The sequence below is a fragment of the Bemisia tabaci genome, chromosome 7 (genome assembly GCF_918797505.1).
Source record: "Bemisia tabaci chromosome 7, PGI_BMITA_v3".
Taxonomy (NCBI): domain Eukaryota; kingdom Metazoa; phylum Arthropoda; class Insecta; order Hemiptera; family Aleyrodidae; genus Bemisia; species Bemisia tabaci.
Window position 1 is genome coordinate 46866800 of NC_092799.1, and position 21248 is coordinate 46888047.

A 21248-nucleotide genomic window follows, 5' to 3' on the forward strand; every position below is an offset into this window, starting at 1 on the left:
TGGTGACTGGTGCGCATCATCTACCATCAAATTTCTGCGGCCTGCAAAAAATTGATGGTAGATGATGGAGCTGTGGGGCTCATCCTTCATCTGATTTCCACACAATCGTGCTTATTTCATGCTTATTTCAATCAACACGCTGTTTTAATTAATTTTACTCATCACTGGTAAAAAAAACCTCTTGGACCAATGCCGCGGTAGCATTGACTTAGGAGTGCAGTTTCTTGTCGCCGGATTTAAGAGTCTTGAACTCTTGTTTCAAGCGGATTTTGCATTGATTCAATTCAAAATCCGCTTGAAACAAGAGTCCAGACTCTTAAATCCGGCGACAAGAAACTGCACTCTTGAACCAAGAGGTTTTTTTTTATCAGTGTAGATAACTCTCGACTGCCATCTTGGTCATAATTTTGATCGGAGTTTGACGGAAATTTGAGCGTGTAACCAGGCCATCAAGCTGCGTTATTTTTTCAGCATTTAAAAATCAGCAATTACCGACTGTATTGATATTTTCGGATTTATGCTGATTTTTAACTCACGTTGGCTATGCCAGCTTTCCAACTTTCTGTCTAAATGACTTATGCGTCTACTGCAATCAGTTTGTTAGAGAGAATATGATTTTGGCAATTAACTGATGGATTTCTTTTGTTTGTGTTTGCAGAGCGGGTCGATCGAGTCTCTTTCGGAGGAAGAGTTGACGGCGGTGTACGGAGCCGGCGCGAGGATCCACAGCTCGCACCACCGGCCGCCCCCGAGCGCCCTCTCGTCCACCTGCTCCAGCTCCACCTCGGTGGCCACCAACGGCTCCACCGTCGCCCTCCTCCACAGCTCCCAGCGGAAGAAGAGCAAGAACAAGTACAACGTCCACAAGTACAACCTCTACAACAAGGGCATCAAGATGACGTCCGGCGCCCAGAAGGAGCTCAACCTCCTCTTGACCGCCCCGACCGTGCCCGAGATCATCAAGTCCGAGTCCGAGAAGGACCCCAAGAAGGATGAGGCCAACGATGGCCGACTACCGAACTCGCACGAGGCCACCTTCGAGACCCTCAACTCCAGCGGGATCATCATCAAAGAGAAACAGGACAGCTCTCAGTCCGCTAGTATCATTCCACAAGTGAGTACCCTTCTAGTACCTATCTTTAAGCCCTGGATAGACGATCAAATTCCCGAACCAATTCCGATCAAAGTAGCATCAAAGTGTCGAGAATCATCAGTCTTAAACTCATTAATTTGCTTCATTTTAAAATGAAAACTTGGCAGAAATGTTTCCTGTGGCAGGAAATGATGAATGGTGGCACTCCGTTCTGATCTTACTTTGAACAAAAAAGTGTGGCCCGTCAAAATTTGATGGTAGATGGTGACCACCAGTCATCAACATGTCTACTTTGATCGGAATTGGTTCGGAATTTGATCTCCAGGGCTATAGCCCAGGCAATACTGCCATCCTCAGCGAAACCGCCGTAGCTCCACCCAATTATTTTACTTTTTTCCAGCACGTACTGCTCTATTACTAAAAATGCAATTGCCCTAAGGCTTCATTCTTTCATTTTGAGTTCCTAATGGTGTGTCAGAGTTGTATCGGAAAAATGAAGGATGAATGATTGTTAGGTTCTTCGTAAAACATCTTTTCGTCGGGAAAACATTGACAAAAAGTCGAACGGAGATATGGCGCTTTTAATTTGGACGGCAGAATGGGTCAGTCGCGCTGGTCACGGAATTTTTTTGAAGCTTGATTCTTGTCGATTAGCTGAAGATAATAAGATCTATCCAAATAGCAATTTTCTACGTTCAACATTAGCCGAGATGTCGCGCTTTGAAAGATTCGATTTATGACGTCATCCACAGCGGTCGTAACACCCTTGGTTTCATCCAAGTTTCACGTTCAGTAACCAGTGCAAAGGTGTGTCTTTCCCTGACTGATGAAACTAAAGGTGTCTCTACCGCGGTGAATGACGGCATAAACCGAATTTTTCAAAGCGCGATTCGATATCTCGGTTAATATTGAACGAAGAAAGTTGCTATTTGAACAGATCTTATTAATTGTAGCTGATCTACAAGAATCGAATAGGTAAGAATTAAGTAAATTTCGATTTAATCTTGAATTTCCGAGCTTAAAATTGTGACTTCATGATAAATGAGAAAACGCGCGAGGAGAAAAAAGTCGTTTAAAAGATGAGATCCTCTGGCTGATTCTAGTTACCCACAATCAAGTTTTAACGACCAAACGAGGAACGTTTGATGCTCTCGGGGATAGTTCTCCGATCAAATAAATCCCGCGAATAAAGACGTCTCGGTGACGTCACAGACACGGCGACCCAGACGAAAGCGAAAGCGCGCCAAAAGCTCGCCTGGTGACTTTTTGCAGTTACGAAGGTAGGGGACGAGAGGAAAGCGAGACTGAAGTGACAAAAACGAATGGGGAAAGCACGGCGGGAGGTAGGGGGAAGAGAAAGGGGGTTGTGGCCATGAACCTCTCAAGGTGGGCGGGGTGCGTATACGCATTACAGGGGGGAGGGGGGTTGGCAAACCGCAGATCACCGAGGCCGAAAAGCAGGGCTGCCGAATTTTCTTCTAGTCTCGGATGATTTTTGATGATTCATGTGGATTGATAACACGGCATGCAGTTTTCAGAGTGACGAAAGAGAATCTTAGAAGGGAAGGTTATTGAAGGAAAACCAAAACGGATTGAAAACGCGCAACGCATAAAAACTTTCAATGAAAAGCGTGTCAAGGTTCTCGTTGCATACTCCCGCGTGAGAAAACGTAAAATCTCGAGAATGATACTTGATACTTCATGATCTTCGTTATCAGAATTTCTTTCTACCGCTGCTCTAAATAAATTGCAAATATTTGGACGCAAGAAAATCACTGTTTGCTTGAATACTTCGCAAAAGCATCCTCTTAACCGCGTCAGAACCTTGCGCGCTTTCGATGAGTTAATCAAAAGCTCGCGAACTTGTAAATACTGAACAAAAAATACGTTACAGGTCCGTTTATCTTATCAGCGTTGACGTTTTCTTCGGTGGAAAAATGCTCGGAATGCAGAGGGTTAACCACGCCGTTAATTTCCCCAGATTTCGCGGTTTTTTCGTTGCGGCTACCACGAGTCACGTGACGTGATAAAATATATTAGATCGGAGAATCACGTGATCAAGGTGAAAAAACTTTAATGTTAGATGCGATTCGGGGAAAAAACCAGATGCTAAAGGTGAGAGGCCTCGGAACATATGAGACATAGATATCTTGATTAACGGCATATGTTTTACATGACGTAATGACGTGGTCTGCACTACACGTCTGTTCCATCCTCTCAGAGAATCGAAGATATTTTTGGTTAAAATGGCATAGAATTATGTTTTATCTTTTTTAAAAAAATATCAAAGTTCAAAAAATAGTAGGGAGAAGAAATGGTTAAATTGATAAAATTAAATATTGATTGTAATGGTTCGATGTTCAGGAAAGCGGGTATACAGCAAGCACAATTTCCAAAGGAAGTTCATTTTTTGGGTTTATTAGGGAACTTAAAAATTTCGAGCCTTCTCCCCTTAATTCATCGCCACGCCACAGTTAATACTATAGCTAATAAGAGGATTCACTTAGTAAAGATCAGCTAGTTAAATCAACCATCCTTTGGGAGAGTCAAGTCTTACATGACTCGATGAGGAAATTCAATGATGTTTCATACATTGGAGGATACGAATTTTCTCTGAATTTTAAAATTTTCCGACTTTTCTCTGAAGTATCAGCATTTTTAGATAAAAGAAAATCCCAATTTTTCAAGGATATTTGGCAGGGAAATGCTTTCCATAAGAGCTTTGTTACTGACGCCTAAAGGTGAGATTAAGGCTTAATTTCCCCAAGACAAGAAAATTAAAGGGTATACATCAAAGCCTCCTAACTTTTCCCTGCCTCATTACAGCCGAGTAATATTGACCAAATTTTCCAGAGTTTTCTTGAATTTCCAAAACCTCATCATCTTGTTTTAACACCGCCTCAGGCTCCGTTCCAAGCAGCGATCCCTAAATTTCAAGGGTTGAAATTCAGGACGCTAAGCAACAACAGTGCCTAAGCAAGACAAATCCACCATCAAGGCGAAGAAAGTATTAATAACGTCGGAACAATTAGGCTCCTGACGACCTCATTTCCCTAATTATTGTTGCCGAGGGAGGGGAAGGGGGGATGTGTTAATAATGAAGCTTCCTAATAACACAGACACCCCGACGACGGACGTGGCAAGGGGGCGCGTGAGACGGATGAGGCAAGGGGGAGAGAGGGGGGGTGCGCCACGCACAAACGTCTACTCGTGGGAATGCGCCCCCCGGAATAAGAGCGTGGATGTCCGCAAGGGCCGCTGTCCCCGTCCCAGCGTGCAGCCCCGCTTCTCTCGCGCGCTCTCTCTGTTCCTCCTATCGATTGAACGGCAGGCGGGTGGTAGCCTTTCAGGCGTCGCGGCTTAGCATCGCACACTGGGTCAGGGTGGCGAAATTTCATGGAAAATAAAGTCTTGAAATTTCACGTGAAATACTTCATGAAATTTCAAAAATTTATGAAAGATATAAAAAAACCGCACTGGAAAAAAAAAACACATTGGATCTAGAGTTCAGACTCTTAAAAACATCGACAAGAAAAGGTACTCTTGATTCAATCAGAATCGAGCTCAAGAACCAAGCCTCTTAATTTAGGCGGATTTCGTTTTTATTCAAGCAAAAATCCAATTGAATCAAGGGTATTTTTTCTTGTCAATGTTTTCAAGAGTCTGGACTCTAGATCCAATGTGTTTTTTTTTTTTTTCCAGTGCGGTTCCTTTTCATGTTCGCAAAATGTAAAAATTGTGACATTCTCCTATTTTTGTGTGTTTGAGTGAGGGTTGCATACTCTCGCCCCTGAAAAATATAAAATATTTCAGAGCCTCGTGAATTTTAGCCTGAAGCTTTTTTTTTCAGAGCCTCAAATTTTATGAAATATTTCACTGATATTTCCAATCTTTCATTTCTTTCTAACGTTTCATGCCACCCTGTGCCAGAGAGCCTTTATCTGTTGCCAGATTTCCTTTGATAAAAATTGAAGTTATACTAGAAAGAATTTGAATATTTTTTTCTTCGAATTGTTCAGCTGATTCTGTTCGCAATTTTATCAAAAATATCTGAAAATGTTAGAGAAAAATATGCATAACATTCCCCCAAAATACATGTTTTATCCGGAGAAATTTGGCAACGCCTGAAGGTTCATACGGCGTTTTTCCTTAGCACGGGAGAATAGGGGTGAAGAGCGACTCGGGGTGGGTGAGTTCCGTGCCAGTGACCTACTGGATTGTGCGGGGGTTGCGCCAGTGCCACGGTGCGCCGAGCCGCGCTCTATGGGCCGGGGATGCGGGACTCTGATCCCCGAAGCTTAGACGATTTTCACTGTTTCAGTCGTACAGGATCCCTCCTCACGAGGTGGTGTCCTCTCCCCGAAGCTTTCCCGGTCCCCTCGCGCGCGCGATCCCTGAGTTTCCACCAATCCGGTTCGTTCTCGACAGTCACCGCGACACGTGTTCCGAGTCCTGAAACTAAGGACCACCGCGTAAAAGTGATTTTTTTTTGCACGAATACCTGGCAGGTGTGGTATTTTTGAGAGAGGTGACTTTAGGTCTCTCTGATCACATAAATTTGGAGAAGTACGGTTTTTAACGATTTCTAAAGCGAAAATTAGCTTTAAAATTCGTCATAGTTTTCATTTGAGTTTCAGTTAAAGAGATTTTGAGCCGTGGCTTTTTTGTGTTTGAAAAGGTGTGCGCGCGTTAGTAACCGGCGTTTCTGCGGAGGGTAAAATTTAAGGTTATGATCATACCGATGGGTCATGATTACGTTTACATTGATATTAAGCATACCATTAATATACATATCCTTAACACTCTTAATCGAATATGCGGATGAAATATTTTGCGGGTTAAAAACTATTTGTGAGGGAACTTTAAAAAATTGGTTAAATTACCAGACTAGAGCACGGTCAAAAAATAAAATATTATTAAAATGTAGAAAAGTCACTCACTTTTCCGAGGAAATTTTTGTTGAATTCCCAAATTTTGTTAAATTGAACAAAAATTTCCTCTGACTATTGAGTGACTTTTTAATATTTTAATAATATAATTGTTTTATTTGTGAGGTGTTCTTAAACCACAGTGCAGCAGACTACTAAGAATCACTACTATTTATTAACTTTAGATTAATCACGCATTTATGCTGACTACCTAAAGCATTTTCTTCATATTTTGCATATATCTAGGGTTACCGGACTGATTTCATGATTTTCTCAGCTATTTATGGATAATAATCCACAAATAAGCCAATCGTTCCCAAAGTTTTGAATGACAGTGACAAAATGACTGCGAGCCGCATAGTAGTATTCACAAAACGAAAAAAACGATCTCGTGATTCGCCACGAACGGGAATATTCGCGAAATATTTCCAGCCGATTAAATGTTGCATTATATCAATCTTAGTTTCGCGTTTCGGTTGGCCGAATGATTTGATACGTTAAAAAAATGACGAACAGCGAAATGTTTACTTAATAAAAATTAATGATGGTGAAAACTAAGGCGAGGATATAATAGCCATTAGCTACCGTGCGTAGGGGGTTGATTAGCGGAGGCGTGGGGTCCCGCGGAGGAGGAGAGGGAATCCCTAGAGCACCCCGCCCCAGGGAGGTGAGTGAAATTATGAGAGAAATCACAATTCAAAACATGAACAACCTTGACTTGTAAATCTGAGCAAGTTGAGGCGAGAAATAACCATTCAACGCGGGAAGGGTTCAAACGGGGATTATTCCGGCATATCAATCAAATTCGACGCAACTCCCTCCTAAGTTGCCGTTTGAACGGATAATATTCCCTCATACTGACGAGAACGTAAGCAGAATAGATGAATTTTGAAGGAGAATCGGCAAATGTGCACCAACCCCGCTCGCTTAACTTCTTTCCAAAGGCCTCACCTCAACAACTGTCCCGTTGCGAGGGCTCAGTTCAATCGCGCGCCCCCCACGCAAACGGTGGAAAATCGGTTTCGAATTCGAGAAAGAAAAAAATTGCATCACTTGAAAATTAATAATAAGCAACTTTCCACACTTAAAAATTGTTCGGTTCTAAACTTGAAATGAGTAAAAACAACGATCGCGAAACGAGAAACGACCAAAGTGACAGGCTATTCACCCGCACGACGAAAAACGATTTGTTCCCCGATCGCGACGGCGAAAACGAAGCGAAGAACCGGTTTCAGAATCGCGACCAAGCTTTCAGCCAGGCCAAAACCGAGTCCGTTACTGACGACGGTGGAAATGAGGCCAAAAACCGGTTTCAGAATCGCGAGCAGTTTTCCAGCCGGGCCAAGACAGAGTCCTTCCCGGAAGCAGGTCGTGAGGACAGGAGTGACGAAAGAGCTTTTCCGAACCGGTTTTCAGGTCCCTCTCCCGAAAATCAGTTTCTGGCGCGTGTGGTGCGAACCGAGAAGCAGCTCACCGAAGACGCCGTGAATGAGAGGTTCCTGAGCCGGACCACGCAGACCGAACCGGTTCCTGAAAATCAGGGTTCGAAAATGCCGGACCACGCGGCTGCCAAGAATCAATATCTAGCCGAGAGCAAACAGAACGTCCAATTCGCGAATTTGAAGAACGGGGATGAAGCCCCGAAAGGGGCGGGGGTTCGAAAGACGAGGAACGGGGCTGCCCCGCGGCGGAAGGGCCGAAATCGGCGGCTTTTGGGTCGCGGGGTCCGCTACGACCCTTTCATGAGCCGAGTGGCCCTGCATGTCCCTTTCCGGCCCCGCACGCCGCAGTACAACAGGGTCCACAATCACAAAATCGAAAATGAGTTGAATCCTGATGGCGTGGCGACTATCTTTGACAGCGGTTCCGTAAACAGCCTGGAGGTGGCTACAGGTGTGACGAAATCGCAGGTAAAGATTAGTGATTTCAGCCTGCACCTCACCGCGTTGGAAAAAGAGTGGTTTTGAAGTGGTTTTTTCCACAGTAGTTCGATCGGGTAAGAAGTCATAAGTTTGGACGGCACCGTTTTTTGGACATATTGTTTCAACCCTAAGTTGAAAGTTTGATTAGGTTCAGGGTTTGATTCGTAATTACAGCCCGCACCTCACCGCTTTTGATATGAATAATTGTGAAACTGCATTTTTCAAGTAGAACTGCCACACTTACTGAATTGATCACCTAATTTGAAACAGAGCACACAGCTAAAGAACAACATATACTAATAAATTTAGTTTTTCACTTTAATTTTTACACCGAGAGCGTATTTTAGCATGATTCAAAATGAGTCAGAAGTGTCTGCAGAATAATTTTAAAAAACCAGCACCATTAAATACAGCCTAAAATTTCCTCTTCGCCGCTTTAGTGACTATAAAAAAGTCCAAAGAAAATGTGGGGAGTTACTTACTTCAGGCTTAAATGCACGTGTAGTTTCATATAACTACCAATGACGAAGACAAAAAAATAGTTTAACTTTGCCATAAAAAGTACGCTAATTTTAAAAAAATAATTAAATAAACCAACAATAATATTGCTGAGTGCTGCAAATTTTTAACTTCAATTTGTATGGTAGTCCTTCCTTTATCTTTACTATATCTTACGTGTCCGGCATTTGAATCGCATGGTGGCTGGGTAGCTGACCTTTCAATGCTCAGATCACTTTTGTCTCAGAATAGGCAAGCAAAAGTAAGTTCTTTCTGATTGTGGGAGAATTTTAATCCAGCCTTTATTAATTTGACACTTTGCGAGCCGCTCCGTCTATTCGTTGGAGTTATCTGGGTACACCACAGATAAGAGAATTGCGGAGTGAAAGAACTTCCTCAAAGTCGTAAATTACGCGAGCTTTTGTTGAGATTGTTCGAGGAAAACTTTCCAACTTTCGCTGGCTAGCTCCGTCAACCGTGAGCAGCTGAGCTTTTTAAAGGAAGCTGAGCTTTTTAGGTCAGTTCTCTAGCTCAGAGGAAGACAAAACAAAACATAAATCAATGCAGTTATGGACCACAATCTTTACACTCCCACAACTTCTCCTTCCCAAGAATAGGTTTTAAACTAATGAACTTAGTATTACGAAGACACGGTTAGAGCTTGCCGGAAAAGCATGGAAAGTACGAGACAGCGAAATATACTGTTCTTTCGCGAAATAATGCGGACTTACTGCTGTTTTGCTGTAAATGACATCAATTTTGGCACACTTTCTGCTTTTTTGTAACTCGCGTTTATATGAGTACGACGAATTTTGCTGTTTTGGCTAAATCGGTCGGTTCCTTCAGATTAGATTAGATTAGTCAAATTTTGGAGGAAAGTTGATTTTAATAATACGGTCGTTACTGTGCTCTCTTCGATAATACAAGTAAATTGCGTTAAGAGATGATCTAAGATTATACGAAAATCATTACAAAGTCAGCGCTTTTGGTGACCGTTTATGACATGCGGCCCTGAGATATCGTCACCCTCCGGCCAAAGTATCACAGGCGCCATGCGACGTTTAAAAATTTCCGCCGCCATTTGATTTTTCTCACAGAGAAATCGTTGAAGGAAGCTGTCGGAAAATTTCATTCAACTTACTCTGTGCTGCCAATAAAATTCAGTGAAATTTTCGAACAGATTCAACCGACAATTTCTATGTTAAAAAAAAAAAAAAAAAAAAAAAAAAAAAATTAAACGTAGCATTGCGCTTGTTATGCTTTGGCCGGAATGTGACGATACATTAGCTTTCCTTACACTGGAAAAAATCACATTGTATCTAGAGTCCAGACTCTTAAAAACATCGACAAGAAAAAATAATCTTGATTCAATCAGATTTAAGCTTAAATCAAGAACCAAGCCTCTTAATTTGAGCGGATTTCCTCTTGACTTAAGATTAAATCTGATTGAATCAAGAGTCCTTTTTCTTGTCAATGTTTTCAAGAGTCTGGACTCTAGATCCAATGTGTTTTTTTCCAGTGCACGAAGGGACTTGAGCTTATTATTTTCCCGGAAAATCTTCAAGACCAGCATTATTGCGAGAAAAAACCGAGGCCGAATCGATGAGGGTTAAGGTGAGGACAGAGGTTATATCCGAGCTCGGATTCGAGGTGAAGCGACTTGACGAAGGGTTCCGCTCTTAGATTGATGGCTTCCAACGGGCACGCATTGAAGGAAACCGCCGTTGATAACAGCGGATCGATCCCTTTCAAGTTCGATGCACATTGGCGAATTGGCGAGCTGCAAAGTCGTCCCGCGATAAGAGGAACCGCCTATCTTTGACGATGATTTTTTTCTTTTTGCTCGATATCCTTCTCACTTTCTTAATTCAGAGCGAGTTTTGCTCGGTAAAACCCAGGGCCAGATTACTAAACGCCAAGATCGAAGAGGAAATTGTTTTACTGACTCGTTCCCTTTCGAACGTGACCATCGTCCATTCATCGCCGCGTGGAGCGCGCGGAGAGCGAAGCGTGAGTCGGGGCATAAAACGCCTTCAAATAAATGCATACCGCACGCGCATCCTAGGAGTACGTTTAGTTGTATCACGTGCTTCGTCCTTGAATGCGACGGGCTGGGCGTTTAAAGATGGGAATACCGATGGCAAATCGGGGATTTGACGCTCGAATTTCTCGGAACCGTGGCTAGTGTAAAAAGTCAATGTAATGCACACGCAATCGGCTTTTAAAAACAGGAAAAAGGCGCAACTTTACATTGCGTGAAACATCCGGATGGTGAAGATGCCTGGACACAATTTTCCTAAGACAAATATTGAACGTTATTAATTATAATAGCTATTTCTTTCACAATATTTTAGGAATATTGATAGATTTTAATAGATATACTTTTCTTTTGAAAAAAGAAAAGCAAAATAGGGAAACAGAAAAGACCACACCATAAATCCAGGGGTAAACGCTCTTACACTTCTACATCCGATGCGTTCATAGACGGGTTATTCTTTTTTATTTCTTTCTTTCCTTTTTTGCGACTCTCAGGATTTTTATTATTTTAAAATAATTTTCAATGTCACAACAGACATTCTAATTTTTCGAGCAAAAAATCTAGTTATATTAACCGGACGTGCGTATAGTTATTGTTAAGACGGAAAATTTTCCCGTATTTTCTGGAGTTTGATCTCTTGCTCATATCTCAATGGCCACACTTATAAGAAACTATGCTTACCAAAATAGTGGTTTCTGAGCTCTCAATTAATAGTTGCCATAACCAGTGATACTGGCACTTTACACCATTAGGTAATAATTTTCCAGTCAGCGGCGAGAATACCGAATGCCAAGCTTATGGCTACCACTAACTAGGAGACTATATGGACCGCATTCAGCAGAAAGGAACCAAGCCACATCAGCTGTTGCCAAATTTAACCGAGCAATTTAATTGTGCGGATTCCTTTGGAAATTGCAGGGAATTTGATTTGTGCTATGCTGGAAAATCACTGAAATTTTATACAACAATCCACACAACCGATTTCACGTAAAAAATTAAATTGTGCAATTAAATTAGGCGATAACTGATGTGGCTTGGTTCCTTTCTGCTTATCACGGTCCATTTGAAACACCTCTATTTTGGTAATTGGACCGCGTTAAACAGAAAGGAACTAAACCACATAAGCTATTGCCAAATTTAACCGGGCAATTTAATATTTTACATGAAAGCTGTTGTGCGGATTTTAAATCAAATTTCAGTGAGGTTTCTCCATAGTACGAAGTAAATTCCTTGAAATTTTCAAACGAATCCGCACAAACGTTCTCTCGTAAAAAATTAAATTGCCTACTTAAATTTGGCAACACTGGGGGGGGGGACACATTGGATCTAGAGTCCAGACTCTTAAAAACAACGACAAGAAAAAATACTCTTGATTTAAACGGATTTTTGCTTAAATAAAAAACCAAGCCTCTTAATTTGAGCGGATTTCTTTTGAATTTAAGCAAAAATCCGATTGAATCAAGAGTATTTTTTCTTGTCAATGTTTTCAAGAGTCTGGACTCTAGATCCAATGTGTTTTTTTTTTCCAGTGTAGTTTTTCTTGTGCAGACTCCGAAATAAAACTCGAAACACGACTGCGAAAAGTGTAAACATCTCGAAAACTGAAACCCGAAAAGTGAAAGTGCGTACAAACGATAGACTTCACCCCCGACTCCGCGATGAAGCGGAGAAAACGCTAAGCCAGACCGCGGGGGCGTAGGACGCGGGATGCGAAAATCGCAGCGTTGCCGGGTGGCACCGGAAATCCACCGAGGACCGGCGTCATGATATGACGTCACGATCCGGCCGTCAGCGTCGACGGGGCGTCGTATAAAACCGCCGCCGCAGTCCGTGCGCGTCACTTCCCAAAAGTGCATCGGGACAACGAACCGAACCGCGAACACTCCCTAAAAAAAACCGCGAAAACTCGTGAAACCCCGCGTGTGTGACAGACTTTTTTCGAGAGGGCCGAGCGAAAAAAAAGCGTCCAAGATGGTGAAGATGCTCATGCGGGCCGACACCCACAACCACATCAACGTCCCCCGAAAGAGGACGGGGAGAAGCCCAATGTTAACCATGGTCAGGTATGCATCCCTAAGGTTTTTATGGTTCACCCGTTTTTTTCCTGGAATTTTTTCTGTGTTCGAGCAGGGACCGAAAAATCATGAATCAACGACGGAATTTAACAAGTATGCCCGCAAGAAATTTTTCCGATAAAATTCTGTGTTTTTTAACTTTTTCTCCGTAAACTATTTTCATTCTTTATGGATCGTATTCGATACAATTGACAGGGGCGATTTTGTCGATATCGATTGGTTCAACATGTAAACACAGCTTTGAAATTCAACTGAGTAATCTGAGAGAGCGGGGTTTTTGTGATACATTTTTTATTCTTATGAGTACTGCAAAATGGCAACAAAAGGTAATATTATTAGGAGTTTTTTCGTTCTCAGCTCTTCCAACTTAAATCTTAAAATTTTTGTCTGAGGTTATATTCTTATGTTTGGAACCAAACAATACATCGAGCCACTATAGAATACGATCTATTGAGCTTCTCTTACTCAATGAAACACCCTTCCATCCTTTGCTTTCTAATTGTAAGACTTCTGAAAAAAGGAGATGATTCTATGTGTTTTCAAGGGTTTTTTTAAGAATTATGAGTATGTTTTTTATTGGTTTTCTCACTAAATTACGCATATTGAATTTTTTCGTCGTTAAGAGCCTTTATTCCTCTTGCAACTTCCATTGTCATTCACGCCTTGTAACAAAAACTTGTGTGAAGTTCATTACAGAGCTCTTGATTTTAATTTGAGATGGCGCAACTGAGAATATTTTTAAATGCTACTTAGAAATTCATAATTTTTTTTCTTTATCAGTCTCTTGTGAAAAACTCCCTCCCCGTGAGAGACATGACGTTTATGCAATTAGTTTCCTCAAAAAACAAACCAACACAATTGTACAGAAGTACGTGGTACTAGGATCTGCTCGCGCCTGATGTAGTGTAGTATGAGCGTACGTGATGTATGCTCCATCAACCTGTTGCATTAGTATCAAAGCATGGCTATCGTCACGTGGTTGAAATTCATATTTGATTGATTGAGCTATTAACGCTCAATACATGAGGACTTTTGCAAGAATATTTGCTTCACTGTAAGAAAACACGCGAGGATTTTCCATTTGAAACGTTAAACAAAAAATTCTACTGCGTACATAAATCAAGCTCTTGACAAACTTGTGCGTAACTCACGGTTTATGTCAATGATTAAGTTTTAAACTTCGATGGCTTTTAGATCATTCAAAGAGGATTTTTTTTTACATTCGACTCTTTGCCCGCGACGTTCTGCTATATATATTATGAAAACATGTACTTGGTTCAATTTCAATACATATTATTCATTTCTTCCAGTACAGACATTAAAATATACGTTCAAGTTAGGTAAATGGATATTGACTTTGAAAGAATTTCGGTTGACAAAGATACAAAAACGTGGTTGAATCGACTTGAAATTCAAAGGAACTTTTCGATTCTTCATTAAAATTGGTGTTTTCTTCGGAGAGATTCTGTAAGACCCAATAACGCACAAGAAAGAGAAAAAAACGGGAGGAATTTAGCGACGTCGCGATCCGAAGTTCACGCTTTTCTGGTATCAAAATCGATATCCAACAGCGCCTGGAAGATGTCTACCCGCACCACACGATACAGCAATAAGTCGTGCGGGGTAAGGGTGAAATACGAATGTAACATTATCTGGCATTCTCCTCAGAGCGAAGAATCAGCAAAGCTTAGTGACCTTTATTTGTGCGAGCACAGATGATTTATAGGCAGAATATTGATCTCTCGATGAAACAAAAAAACGGAGCTGGGAGCAATCCACCCCATCCTCGACCGGCGCACAGTGAAACGAAATATTGAGAGAGGTCGACAATTTTTTTTTTTTTTTAGCTAAAATTGTATATTTTGATAATTATTTCGTCAAAATTCGAACTCGAAACGGGGAATCAGGGAGGACATTCCATAAAAAAACGAAGAGGGCCACTTTTAATCTTCTCTGTTCTTCGTATTTTCGAAGATATAAGCCTTCAAATTATCCAACATTTGTCTGATTCTCCTGTTGACTTCTTCAACTGTGCGGCGAGCTGTTCCAAGACGATAACAAAGAGCACAACCCTCAACGCACTCGCTCGAGAATAAACTTGAGATGCTTTTCTGCTCCGTGGAAATTCGGTAATTAAATTACGCTCGAGGATCAAAAACACTCCTCTTGGGGTGGACTGGGTTGAGTTCAAGGTTGGATCTTAGACCTGGGGAGGAGTATGATCTCGCGAAATGCGGCGGATAAAACTTACTTCTTACTTGAAAACTACCCCTTCGTGAGACGGATTTTCATCGTAAAAGGTCAGAGATGGAAAGTAAAATGATATTATTTCAGACTTTTTCTTTGCAGGCCGCGGTAATATGAGCGGTGTTGTCGTGCCTTTGCAAGATTTTAGAACTTTTTTTCATATTCCTTTGTATTTTTATTGGTGAAAATCATATTTTGGAGGACAACTTCCTTAGCGGATGGTCCATTAAGCCGAGGTGGAATTCTCAAAGATCTACAGCTGAGTGCTTGAATCTCTTCACTCACTGCTTAATCTTCCATGATAGTGAAAGTTCTTTCGGATATAAACTTCTCTAAAAAATGCCCTCTACTTTCTGTTTGTACATTGCTCTGAATAATGTAAAATTGGTAATTAACGTCATCAAATAAAAAAATATTAATGACATTAAAAGCGATTAACGACGTACGAAAGTATTGATAAAAGGAATTGGAGAATCACCCGCAGGGACTATTGCGGATAATTCGACGGCATTACGACGAGACTGTACAGTTTTGGCATCCGCAATAACTTTTTCGATGAAAAAATGATTTATAGATTGATCAACCATTTCAATTTATGGAAAAGGATCGATAAATAGGGTGTCCGCAGCGAACACTTTAATGATCGATTCTTTACCATAGCTCCGAATGGAGAAACATCGATCGATCATTCACGCCTCTTCACTGCTCTTATTTGGACGTATTTCTGCCAAACGGAACTATGTGCATTAAGACATGAGCCTGAGACCCATATGAATATATGCATAACAGGGCTCACGTCGTAATGCACATAGTTCCGTTTGACAGAAATACGTCCATTTGATACATAAATCAAACTGTGACGCCTGTGAGTCCAAGCGATCATTTGATTCAAATTTAGGGATTTCTATATTATCTTATTTCAGATACTTTTCAGAGGGTAAGGGCTTTAACGTATTTTTAATCGTAAAAGTACGGACATGATACCTACGTACAGACTAGAGCGTAGTTAGAATGGAGACCACGTAAAAGCCCCTCACACCCTACACGACTAAATTAATACTTAGGCTTAGCTCGCACATCGGAGGTCACCGCAGCTCACCGGTGAGTCTTGATGTAATTCGTGACTCATCGACGCATATTAATGACTACCGCCTTGTTCGGTGTAGAAAGGCCTTAGCTCCAGTTGTAAAATGTTAAATTCGTTTAATCGCTCCGTTTACGCAAATTAATAATCCGGTGTTACGAACGAAGATAACAGCGCCATTGTGAGGAAAGAGGGCGGAATCAGATAGACACGTGGTGATGACTGCAGTTCGCAAATCAGATGCTGCACTTTTTGGAAAAAAATTTTGGAATTTTTTTGTTCTTCTTTGTGGGAGGATGTAAATTTTTGACGTAAACATTTCAAGTGGTTGACGTTAAAAAAAACACGTGGGATTGGTACGTGTGTCGAATTTTTTTTGCTCTGAAATAAATTCATTCAAAATTAATTTAGGGTGATGTGATTTTTCATCTGGTTGACGTCATAGGTTAGACTTAATTACCGCGTTGCTGAGACGTGTTAACTTCCGCGCTGGAGAAAATAAGTTTAGGGTCTTAAACGTGGTGAATGTAGATGGAAAATCTTGGCGTAAAGTGGGAGAGTCAGATTTCGGGAAAATATAGAACCAAGCTCTGAATGAAGATGAATCCAGAAAAAAGCTAATTTCTTTAGATTTAGGCTGTAAAATTTGTGATTTAGATTTCCCAGCATCACGAGGTAGACACCAATCGCTCCATTGTAGACAAGTTTATTTTCTATCTAAATCTCACCGAACAATTAAGATACGAAGAAGATAAACATTTGATCAAAGATTTAAAAAAAATAATTATATAGTGGGGACTTTAGTCGCAAAAACAATATTTGTATAAAAATGGCGCACTGCAAGACGAAAATCGATCTTAGCCGTCTTGTTACATAATACAATCACACAAAACTTTGACACTAATGAAAAAAACACACAAAAAAAAACACGGAAAAAATGCGCTAAAAATTATTATCCGCTCCACTTGTTGTGATGGTTGCTATGCATTTGTAATACAAAACTGCGACTGATAATGCGTTAAATACCCTAAAAAGTGCAATAGTTTCCTTCATAACAGGAAAAATTATTAAAATTGTGCCAGTGTTAATACAAAGGATGGAATTCTAGGTTTAAACATACAAAATTCAATCAAATTTAATTGAAAAACAACAATGAATGCCAAGTTTCCTAATCGCGACGAAAGTTCACATGTCACGATGATTTTTCTAGTTGCAACAATCAGAAACAAAGTTCATTTTGTTCTGCGAAGGAAAATTTCGTTGTCACAACTGAATTTTACTCGGCCCAGAAAGGTCGTTTCCTTGACACAACGAATTGCTTTCTCAGCACAAGAAAAAGTCCACAAAAAATGTGTATTCGTTGTAATAAATTCAATTTTCTCAGTGTGGACGAATTCCGAACTACGTTTCTGAATGATAAGAGGAGGCGGCATCAATGTAGCACAGGGAGTGCGAGCGCATAAAGATCGCCACTAAACGGGCCATTGGGCCATTAGCATCAACGCTTCCACTTTGGCGTGAAATCACCCGCAGTGTAGGCGGGAGAGGCTCCTATCGATGTTTGATGTCACACTGCATTTGAAAGTTGCACCGCCACGCCACTTCTCTTAGAGGCTCCTACGCCTTTGATTGGCTCAATTGAATCGCGCCTCGACAGACATTGATTAGCACCAGAGTTACGATCTAAGACAAAATTGGACTACATTATGCAACAAGAAACTACTGTTTCTAGCGCATTCATAAAATCACCTAACTCCAAAAGAAATCTACGAGGACTTGCGTTATTTTCAAAATGAGCCAGGATGATAGTTGCTAATATTGCAAAATGCGGTCCAAATATAAGAAGCACCAAGCTGTCCAACCGATCAAGGAAATATCAGAGATCGGTCCTTCGCTAGGACTGAGGTACACTGGAAAAAAAAACACATTGGATCTAGAGTCCAGAGTCTTGAAAACATAAACAAGAAAATGGACTCTTGATTCAATCAGATTTAAGCTTAAATCAAAAGGAAATCCGCTCAAATTAAGAAGCTTGGTTCTTGATTAAAGCTTAAATCTGATTGAATCAAGAGTATTTTTTCTTGTCGATGTTTTCAAGAGTCTGGACTCTGGATCCAATGTGTTTTTTTTTTTTCAGTGTATAATAATCGTCATTAATTTATGGGATTCCTTCGACGAGACAAAAATCCTAGGAAAGGGAAAATGGCAAATCGTTAAAACCCATTACTTCTCACTCATTTCCTGGGAATATTTATGCGAATTATTGCCAACCAACATTTTATACCCACCAAAATGTACTACTAATGTGAAGATAGCAAGAAAAACACTTTCCAACTCGTCGAAGACATAAACTAAAGGGCCTTGGGATGAACCATGGCACAAAATACTCATGGGTCGTGACGCATTACGGCAGAACTTGTGACGAGGAACGTCAGGTCCGAATTCACGATGACGGTATGCAAAACTCCGGATGGGTTTTTGGCAAATTTTTGCGCGTGCCGTCAGCCAATGAGCACGTGACCTCGCCAGGGTCACTCCGTAGACCGCGTACAACAGGCCCGAAACAAGGCACAGAACAAGCTCGTAAAAAAATCGCAAACACCTGCGCAACGACCCCGGAAATAGTAAAATTGTTACCGGCGGACTCGCGAAAATAAGCAAAAGAGTTTTTCGCACATAAGCTCGGTAGTAGGGGTGTGGCGTGTTTTGCGATATATCGATTGTTATGCCATTTAAACCTGTGGAAAAGGATCGATAGACAGGGTGTTCGCAGCGAACACCTTAATAATCGATTCTTTACCATAGGTTTCAATGGCGTAACAATCTATACATCGCAATTCACGCCACGCCACTGCTCGGTAGTGGTGGGTCTTTCGAATTTATCCATGAACACTGCCGTGCTAAGGAAGAACGCCGTAAGAACATTCGAGAGTTGCCAAATTTCTTTCGATAAAATGTTCATTTTCGAGGAAAGCTATGAATATTTTGCCTTTAAATTTTTAGAATCTTCAGGTAAAATTGTGAACTAAATTATCTGAAAAGTTGGGTTCATAAATTTCCCAGGAAATTCGCGTTTTATGTAAGGAAATTTGGCAACGCCTGAAGTTTCATCCGCCGTTTTTCCTTAGCACGGCAGAATAGAGGATTGATAATCAGCGCATCCAGAGTAATTCCTCGTTAGAGCATTGGCACGCATTTTATGAGGCCTGTCGACCAATGGGGGCGTTTGTTTACTTACGACCGAAAGCGCTACATGGAATGACGCAAAAACGTGTAGGCCAATCAGAGAGCAGGATGCTCTTCCGTACTAAAAAGATACAAATGGCCACTCTCTTCCTATAAAGGCATTCTAGGAAGTGAACATCAACCAATCAAAAGTTCCTGCGCATCTTTGTTTCAACCCTTAATTTATGGACACCGCGGACTCCTAGGGATCGTTCGCTACCGTTAATGATCTGTCACCCGTCTCGGAAAATCGATACGGTATCGATGCGAACACGTGGCGACATGCGTTAACGCGGTAAGTTATTGAGGAGGCGGTCGAACCGTGGTACAATACGAAGAAACTGATGATTGGAGACTCAGTCGGGAGTCGCAGATTGAATATTAATGGCATCGACACGGAGCTCATGGCTTACCTCTGTCAAAGAGTGAAGCTCCCAATTAGCGAGCCACTATTTTATGGCTTTGGACGACCGCGCCAGCTGCTCCTCTTTTGCGTCGTTGTTAACACAAGCTCTTGCCCATGGAAGGGTCAAAGGACTCTTATGAATTTCTTCGTGTGTTGAGATTGATTGACATGATGGTCACAGAAGTCCAAAATCGAAATTCCCGCGATCTTTAAGGTTTCCTCTGATATCTTTTTGAGAAAATTCCCTGACTTTTGAGACAACACAGCATGATAAAAAATACTTAGAAATTTTCTGATCCGGCTCCAATTCTGATTTATTGTGCGGAATGAGATTGTTTCAACATTTTAAAGAAACATTTAGATCCGTGTAAAACATTGCTGATGCGACACGCAAAAATCACAATTTCCGTAAACGCTATTTTTCACTAAGATCAAGTCATTTGCCCTTTTTGGTGACTTTTTCAAGTATTTTCGGGCTCAATTTTTAAATTTTTTTTAAACTTGATTATTTATTTGTTAAAATCGAAGAACAAGATTCTACTTTAGACGAAAACAAGTTCAAAATCATGTTTGAAGAAATGAGTTAAAGTTATACTGACAGTTAAACTGAGAGTTCCTGCAGAGTCCTGAATTAGCACGCTAAAACAGGACATCACTTGGATTTGATGTAATTATCTTCAGTAATCCTGCGGGACTTAAAAAAACCCCTTCCGCTGAAAAGAAACTTGAGAATTAAATGAGCCCTCAAGAGAGGATAGCGAAATCCAAAAATAGGTTCAGTCAACCCTCAACCACGGTCGATACATTCATACAGTCGCACTGCAAACGACCGAGAGAAACCTTTGAAATGACGTAGAACGAGCGTGAAAACTGAGTCAAAAGCGCAGTGAAATATGACGCTCGGAAAACGAAGATTCAAAACATTCGGCACCGAGTGCTTAAGAGTTAAGCCCCATCATCCAAAAAATTGACGCACCGACGGAGGGAGCTATTCTTAGTTTTATGGCCCCGCCGCGAACGCACCCCTAATAAAAACAAAGCTGGAGCTTTCTATTTCTCCAACGCGTTAGTCTGAAGGTTTACGGAGAGCTTCGGGTCATTCCATGCCAGAGAAAGCCAAGGTTTTGACCTGACCTACTGGGAATTCTATGGAATTTGGTACAGTCATTCTTGATAAAAAACGATGAAACTTTACAATTTTTTCCATTTTTAGGATGCTTTGCTCAAAAAATCCATTAAATTTGAACAATGAAATAGAAATTATAAAAGAGACAAACTTAAACACATTTGAAGTGCAAAATGAGTGTACCAGAGTTCATCAAATTTTGAGAAGATTAGGATAAAAAACAAGGTTTTTCACGCAACACTTTTCCTGTAAACCATAATTTTCTCGACAAACTCGGTCACTTAAAACTTTTGTAAATTTTCATATACCTACACTTCCCATGCTTGGACTTCTCATACATTATTGAGCCCGAAAAAAACTCGGGTATAGAAATTTTCCTCCAATGTTACCTCCGGGGATAAACAATTGAAAGTCTGCGTGATACTATTAGTAATGAGAAGTGTTAAAATTTTGACCCAGTCACCGCTATTCTTAAAAGGCGGGTCAGTTCTGATGGCTCAAAACAATTTGGACGTATTTTTGCCAAACGGAATTAAGTGCATTATGACGTAAGCCTTGTTATGCATATATTCTTATGGGTCTCAGGGTTCATGTCTTGATGCACGT

The 21248-nt window shown here is 40.9% G+C and overlaps 2 protein-coding genes across 9 annotated transcripts in view; one reads left to right on the plus strand and one right to left on the minus strand.

Annotated features, from left to right (window-relative positions):
• Nucleotides 1-21248, minus strand: part of Roc2 (Regulator of cullins 2) — a 144483-nt gene that overhangs the window by 86237 nt on the left and 36998 nt on the right. The window lies entirely within an intron of this gene.
• LOC109035808 (Trehalose transporter 1-1) overlaps nt 1-21248 on the plus strand; it is a 134359-nt gene that overhangs the window by 81310 nt on the left and 31801 nt on the right. For all 8 annotated transcript variants that reach the window (XM_019049581.2, XM_072302242.1, XM_019049582.2 and 5 more), the window contains exon 2: nt 659-1114. In XM_019049581.2, coding sequence (XP_018905126.2) covers nt 659-1114 — 456 coding nt within the window. The remainder of the gene's footprint in view (nt 1-658; nt 1115-21248) is intronic.